Consider the following 8,178-nt stretch of genomic DNA (forward strand, 5'->3'; position numbering starts at 1 on the left):
TTTGAGTGAGAGCAGGTCTGTCACAACATAGTGCATCTTTTGATGTCTTTAGAACTTGAGTCTCATTTATTTTTTATAGGATTTGACAGATCTTAGAAGAATATTTTTGCAAAATGAATCTTAAACATAAAGTATTAAATGAAGTCTTAAATGACATCATTTAATGTTATATCAAATAATAACTTAAACCGGCTTTTGTATGATATTTAAGATTCATGATCATGAAGCATGAGCTGATATCACTTAAAACAACTTTTAACTTTTACATTTATTTGCTTCTAATCAAAATTATTAGAGGTTCTAATTTGTGTTAAGATACAAATATATTTTGACTTAATAATAATATAACGAAATTGCGATTTCGTTGTGTTAAAGGGAGTGCAAATATTGTTTTACAATGAAATCATGGTAATGTTATGTATGACCTATAACAGAACCGTGATTATATGAAAATGACATTCTGGGAATAAGAAAAGGGGATCAATCTCTTGGCATGGATCAACAGCAATTAGAGTGAGACTAATAGCAATTCCCTTAAGCATATTTTCTTTTTGGTATATATCGTGTCTTTCCCCTCCACTACAAAAGTGAAACATCCAAGGGAGCATTCTTAGGATCCTTTACGTGTATATAAGGTAAAAAAAAGAAAAATTAAAACTAAAAAGTACTAATCAAGAAAAATAGATTTTTGAGTTGATATATTTAATTTTTTTCTAGTAGTAAATTATATATTTAATTTTACATATAAAATTAATAATAAATATTTTTGTTAAACTTATTATTTATTAAAAGTTATATATTTAAATAATAGTATAAAAAAAATTTACTCCCTTTACTACGCTTTCGGATCGTCCCTATACCCCTGTCCAGAGTTACATAACTACACTTTAACATGTAAATACAAATAACTTATTCAATTTTAAACACATGTAACATAAACTCTTCGATTTAAATCGAATCTTCATTAAGCTATTTACTCAAATGGACTCAATTAAGAAGTTAAAATTTAATTTATTTACCCTAACATTAACTTTTATTATTATTATTCGTTGCATTATTAGTGAAGCATGGTGGGTATTCCGCCATGTATTGGACACACCACCACCACACGTAACACGGTCCAAACAAAAAAAATCAAATGTTTTCCACTTCAACCAACAGCCAACCACGTGTCCCAGATGTGATCCACTGCTTCCCCCGAGAAATATCTGCTCCCCCATTCTAAAAGCGCCACATTCACTTTCTTCGCCACGTCATGGCTTACTCGCCACATCCTGCCACGCGTCTCGATCATAGGCCACTGCTCTAATTCCACCGTCCGATCTCACCGTTCTTTTTTTTTAAACACAAAAAATTGTGGACAGCGAATTTTTTGGGTATCTCGCGTTTTACAAAACAAAACCACCACCTCAACGCGTGCGTGCGTTCTCATAGATTTTCGCTTTGGTCGAAAAATCTGGCTCGGACATTGCAGTTTAAGGTAAGAGTAATGCTGCCTCCTACTTCGCTTCATTTGTTTTTTTGAAACATTGTATCTTTGTGTTCATTGGTATTTATAGTAGAACTGAACCAGCCTTTCATTTTGGTTACAAATTTTAATTATTTGATTGATTACATGTATTCTCAAACCAAAATTTTTTTAAGGGACTTAGTTCAGTTGATTGAATCTCAAACCAAAAAAATTTTAAGGGACTTAGTTCAGTTGATTGAATAAGATTACTTGAGTTATTGTAAGTTTTCTGAAATGGTCTTTGATTTTCACTAATAAAAAAATCCAAAAAAATTATTCACATCAGTCAGAATAATTTATTTAATAGGAGAACTTGTGTTGGATTCTCACCTTGTGAAAATATCCTTGGGCCAACCACAGCCACAATCCGCGAGTGTGATTAGTCTCTGATCTAGTGGATTGGGGGCATCCGTGGTCTCTAACCCAAGATAAAAGTAAAACCAAGAAAATTGTTCATCAATGAGTCGTTACTCGTTAGTCTAAGTGACATTAGGCACAGATCGTTCAAGCAAGGTCTTGGATTCAAGAGTTGTGAATGAAAAGAAAAACGTAATTGTGAGTTTTATAGTTTGTTGATTGGAGATATGAGATTGACTTGATGATTGGGAAGGGGGGCTTAAGGGTGAAAGGAGAAGGGGGAAGAGAGAGGTCGCGGGTTGGAATACCTCCCACTAACTAACATTTCTAACAAAACTAACAAACTAATATTTGCTGATTGAATTTTTTTTTTGTTGATTTGTTATGAAGTTATTGCTGTTATTTTGAAGTGCCGGTGTATCAATTGAAACCATCTTACTGGCATAAAATTGGTATCGGACTAATCGGTGTCTAAAAAATAATAAATATCTTGGCTTTTCACTGTAATATTATTTTGGGTAGTAATGTTGATATTGGTATTGATATTGATGCTACAATGATGGTTAATCAATACTTTATGCACTTTTGTTACTAGCACATGTGATTGATATTGAATTGCTCTGCTGTTGGATCTCTGCACTGGAAATTTGTTTCATTTTATATGTTCTAAACACGGCTTAGGAAACCTGGCATGGGAGTTATTACTGTTTCTACCTCAGCTGCTAGGACTCCATTAAGATTGAATACAAGGTTGATCAGTCATCAGCAGGTGCATAAACGACCCATAATTTTAGCTTTTAAAGGAAATAAATCGAATAAAACCACTTTGGTTTCACCTCAGGAGAAAATTCCTCTACCCCTAGAAACAGCGAAGAAACACCAGAAAAGAGTAGGAAAGACTAGTGAGTCACTGAAGAGAGTGAGAGCCGTCTCTACTGTTGAAACCTCTCCATGCACCTTGGATGTGGACTACAATGAAGCTGCAGCCAAACTTGAAAATATATATAAACTCAGCCCTGTATCTGATACCTGTAATGTGGAAGATATAGATAGTAAAATCGAGAGAGTCTTGCGGAGGAGGAAGAAGGTTAGTGAGGAACGTGATGATGGAAATTGTGATAATGTGGTTAGAAACCAGAATAAGAAGGCCAAACGATTGAGTCTTGATAAGAGGATTGCATTGAAAAATAATGCAAAGGAGGAGGTGATTGATCAAACTCAGAAGAAAAGGAATGTTAAGAATAGAGTACAAAATATTGATGTGCTTATCAGGGATTATTCAGCATCAACTGATTTAGTTAGCATGGACTGGAAGAAAATGAAGATTCCGCCAGTTCTTCCTTCTTCAGAACATGCATGGTTGTTCAAGTTGATGCAGCCAATGAAGGTGATTTTTTTTAATGCACACTGTCTTTTATGATTTTTCTTTTCTTGAAATAGATGTATATCTCCTTCAATTGCTGAATGTCAATGAACTAGTCAACCTAAAAGCTTAAGCTGGCAGATGATGGTTTTGAACTGATTTTGTATTGGGTACACTTAATGTCAAAGTCAATTTGGGTTTGGAGGATGCATAAAGCAGAGGTTGTTCTTAACTGTATGGAAATTTAATCATGAGAATGAGTTGTCCCGGATCTGCTTCTTGAGCATATGGTCATGAAAGCTTTTGTTGTCAAGGAATCTTTTAAATTTAACAGCTTAAGATGCTGAGTGAAAATCTATGAATTTCGGATATTAAGCGATAATTATTGTTCAGGCACTCCTACAAGCAAAAGAAGATTTAAAGGAAGTGGATAAAGAAATTACAGGTGGTGAACTAGCTGATGCAACAAACATGAGTATTATTCAAGTAAGGAAAGCTATAGAGGTTGGTCGAGCTGCGAGAAACAAACTCATAAAGGTATCATGGAATGTTCAACTCTTATTTTAGATTTGCTTATAAGAAGCCTTCGAAGATCAGTGATATGTTACATCTCCATTCCTTTTACTACTCTTTCTCTGTCTCTTTGGATATGAATGGATTAATTGTTGCTGTGTTTGTTGCTATTCTTTGGAATGAGTAATAGTTATACTGAGATTAAGAAATCATGGTGATATCGTTTGCAGCACAATCTCCGGCTTGTATTGTTCGTGATCAACAAATATTTTCAAGATTTTGCAAGTGGCCCGAGGTTTCAAGATCTTTGTCAGGCAGGAGTTAAGGGACTTATCACAGCAATTGATCGTTTTGAGCCAAAAAGAAGACTTCAGCTATCTACATACAGTTTATTTTGGATAAGACATTCTATCGTTCGTTCCATAACCCTCTCAAGCTTCACACGTGTTCCTTTTGGACTTGAAAGGGTATGCATTTTTCTTATCAGTGCATGGCAATTAATTTTGGGTTTAAGTATCAAATGGATGAATAGATTTTATTTCTAATTTTAGATTTTAGATAAGCAGCATTCTTTATTACATTTGGCCAGAATCATATGGCAATTTAAAGAAATTGAAATTACTAATTGGCCTGTTTGTTGTGGTTGAAAGTGAAAGAAGGAAAGATCCAATATTGTTTTCCTTAGGTACTAGATTTTGAAGGCTTTACTTTTTAATTTTTTTAATTTTATAAATAAAATACAATATAAAAAGAATCTGATTGTTGCTGGTTTGACGACATCTAATTTTTCCAAAGATATTCAAAGAAGATATGTAGGTTAGGAAATTATTTGTAGACTTAGTTATATTATTTGACTTTGCTCAGGTAGAAGCTTTTTATAACATCTCATATTCATTTGGTACAGGTTAGAGTAGATATCCAAAGAACAAAACTTAAGTTAACATTTGAGCTCCAGAGGTCACCAACGGAAGAAGAGTTAGTAGAAAGAATTGGGATCTCACTTGAAAGATATCATGAAGTAATGAAGGCATCAAAACCCATTTTATCCCTTCATTCAAGACATATAACCACGCAAGAGGAGTATATTAATGGGATTACTGATGTTGATGGTGTTAATGGTGATAATAGGAGGCAACTTGCTGTTCTAAGACTTGCTCTTGATGATGTGGTAATTACTCAACTCCTTGATATTCTCTCTTTTTGATGATAAGTGAAATTTGATTAACATGCTAGAAGTTAGTGAAACTTAGATAAATGTCAAAGTTTTTTGCTGCTTGCTTTACCTTTAAATAAGTATGATGATCACATTCTTGCCAACCAAAAATCTTTTTTCCATTGTCCTTTTTGGTGTCCATCCTTGATGGTGTAATTTTTGCATGAGTGCAGTGCATATGGAAAGCATAACTACTCAACAGCTTAATATATAAGTATTAATAAAAAAGACAACAAGACCTTGCTAAAATTACTCTAGTAAATTAAGGGACTAGAGGTAAGGACAATAAAAAAAGACAACAAAGACCGTGTTTTTAGTCCCTTAACTTTTTTTTCGTCTTTACTTAAAAGTTAGGATGAAAAAAAAGTTAAAGGATTAGAAACAGATAAAAAAATTCAGGGACTAAACAAACATTCTAAAAAGTTAAGAGACTAAAAAGATAGAAAACCCTATATTTTCTTTTCTCTCTTGCTGAGTTTTTGGACATTATAACAACTAGTTTTAAACCCTCTACTTACAAATTTGAAACTTTAGATGTTATAAAGATTATGACAGAATTTCTAAAAGCTTAAAACGTGTGTAAACTTTATTTCATCTTCCACAGTCCTAGAATCAACAATATGGTGTTTAAAATTGACTGTTCTTAATATTCAATGCTGTAGAGGAAGAAAAAATGGGGCTCATAATAGTTGTTTACCCCATAGGTTGTTTACATTACAACCGACAAGGCATATCCATTAAGGTATATACATATTATGTTGTTCACCACCATTAAGGTAAACAACTACATTACATATTAAGTTGTTCACCTCCATTAAGGTAAACAACTACATTACATATTAAGTTGTTCACCACCATTACTTTGGTGAACAATTACATTTAAGTGCTTTTCAAGAAAAAGAAGTGTAATCCATTCAAATTATTTCAATGTTATCCAAAGTTTGAATAATTACATTTATAAGCACTGTGCCCATGCAACAATTGTCTTCGTTGGTGAACCATGGCTAAGAGACATCTCATGTCCAGATGTCTTTTCCCATACATAAACAAGCGCTTGCCTAATTCACTGGCAGATCATTTATTTATGATTCAGTTAATCAGTGGAAAATGAAATTCTGTAGATCAATTTATAGAATGATATTACTTTTCAGCTTGTCATTACAGAAGGTTTTTCTCATCTTATGTTGGGTCTACCAGTTAGTGATATTTCTAAAATCATAACATAATTCTATCTCCGTTCATATATTTAAGAAACCAATGGAAACATATTTTTGTTCCTAAATATAGGAAACATTGATTGCTAATTTCATTCTATACTCTTATTTATTAGAAAGACTATTAATAAGATAATTCATACTCATTGGTGGACAAAGTTATCCATTGAAAAATGAGTAGTGTCATTAAAACAAAAAAAAAAATCACCACTTTTTTTTTTGGAAGAAACAAACTTATATAATATCATTTCTCAACAAGTGGGAAATACAAGCAGGAAAATAGTTAAACACTTTGTTTCTAGCATAACGTCTTGCTTTCCTTGCTAACTTATTGGCCACAAGATTAGCTTGTCTCCAACAAAAACTCACTATGGACTTTGGAGAACTAGATAATTTTGTTCTACAATTTCTGAGTATGACATTGAGGTCAGAAGAACCAGGTTTGTTGCTTAAGAGATGATCCACTATGGACTTACAGTCTGTTTCAAAATTAACATTTTGGTATCCAAGGTCAGTTGCCCAAGATATAGCTTGATAGAGTGCTAATGATTCAGCTTTTCATGGACGAACAAGACCATGGATAACAGAAGATTTTGCCGAAAGGAGCTGGCCATTGCTATCTTGAATGGACATGGCCAGCAGAAAAAGAAGTGCTGCTGGAGAAAAGAGTGGCACTGACATTGCATTTTGCAAAACCGGAAGGAGGAGACCACTAATTATCCGGAAAAAATTGAGCATTCACCAGAGTTTTAACTCTGGAAGTTTGGATAGCATTCCATTCGTGCATATTGATGGGCTCAAGAAATGGATAGCGGCAGTGGTTGTTCCATGTTGCTGCCAAATTTTGTCGTTGCGGTAGTTCCAAATACATACCTGAGTTGTTGAAGTTCTGACAACCACCACTTAAAACCATTTAATTCAACATATATTATTGGATTAAACTTTAAATTTATGATATTATTAATTAAAGTTAACCAACTTAACTAATTTATTGGTCTTAATGAATTAGGTATTTGTTTCTTATATATAGGAACTATAGTAATTTTAATTTTTTTTAAAAAAAATTCTTGAATTTTTTCTAGCTTGATTCCCTGAAGCCAAAGGAGAGCCTAGTGATCAGGCAGAGATATGGACTTGATGGCAAGGGTGACAGAACATTGGGAGAAATTGCTGGGAACTTGAATATTTCTAGGGAAATTGTCCGGAAGCATGAAGTCAAAGCTCTCATGAAGCTTAAGCATCCAGCTCGGTTGGATTATCTTCGTCGTTATGTTGTATAAATTAACAAATATATATATATGCTTCCATTGGTGTCATTTTAGTCCCACGTACGCTACCTATAGCCATGCCCTTGATAATTCTCATAACAATTATTTAAGTATACAAAATTATAATCATTTGTCATGTAATTTGTATATGAAGGAGTTATTGCTCATAAGAAATAACAACCCAATACATGTTACATGTAATGTGTTGTGTTCATGAATTACATTCCAAATTATATAATAGTTGCTAGAGTTCATGTCTTTGCATTGTGAATTAAGTTGTTTAGATCATTTTTTTCCATAAACACTTAAGAGGGTAATAAGATCGTAAAATGTAGGCTTAATTATTAATTTGGTTTTAAAATCATTTTAAAAATTTCAATTTGGTCGTTAAATTTTTAAAAACTTTAATTTAGTCTCAAAAATTTTAAGAAATGCATCAATTTAGTCTTTTTCATCCAACTAAAGGTGGGCATGGTGGTGTTGACAATAATAGTGATGTATAGGCAGGGAAGGAGGTGGCAGTGTGTTGGCGTTGATGGTAAACAGTTGTGGTGTTTATGGAAGAAAGATTGGGATGGTGGCTGCGGTGGTGCTTAGGGAATTAAATCTGAAGCTTTTTAGAAAATAATAAATATAGTGGTAGCTAAAATCTATGTAAAAGAAAATTGTCAAAATACATAATTCAAACGACGTTAGTTTAATTGAATGGAAATGACTAAATTGATGTATTTTTTAACAAA

General features: G+C 33.1%; 1 protein-coding gene across 3 annotated transcripts; it reads left to right on the forward strand.

Moving 5' to 3' along the window:
- The first annotated feature begins 1,256 nt into the window (after positions 1 to 1,256).
- On the forward strand, positions 1,257 to 7,656 carry LOC100796580 (RNA polymerase sigma factor sigE, chloroplastic/mitochondrial). 3 transcript variants are annotated; one of them, XM_006593695.4, is made up of 7 exons: positions 1,327 to 1,480; positions 2,463 to 2,636; positions 2,709 to 3,254; positions 3,624 to 3,767; positions 3,974 to 4,210; positions 4,648 to 4,911; positions 7,253 to 7,656. In XM_006593695.4, exons 2-7 carry the CDS (start codon positions 2,559 to 2,561, stop codon positions 7,448 to 7,450), a joined length of 1,467 nt encoding a protein of 488 aa, XP_006593758.1. In that variant the 5' UTR covers positions 1,327 to 1,480; positions 2,463 to 2,558; the 3' UTR covers positions 7,451 to 7,656. The 3 variants fall into 3 exon arrangements, with proteins under 3 accessions (XP_006593757.1, XP_006593758.1, XP_003541542.1); XM_006593694.4 differs by having other exon boundaries at positions 1,257 to 1,480; positions 2,549 to 3,254; XM_003541494.5 differs by having other exon boundaries at positions 2,463 to 3,254.
- The last annotated feature ends 522 nt before the right edge of the window (positions 7,657 to 8,178 follow it).

This window comes from Glycine max, chromosome 13 (genome assembly GCF_000004515.6).
Source record: "Glycine max cultivar Williams 82 chromosome 13, Glycine_max_v4.0, whole genome shotgun sequence".
In the NCBI taxonomy this organism is placed as follows: Eukaryota; Viridiplantae; Streptophyta; class Magnoliopsida; order Fabales; family Fabaceae; genus Glycine; species Glycine max.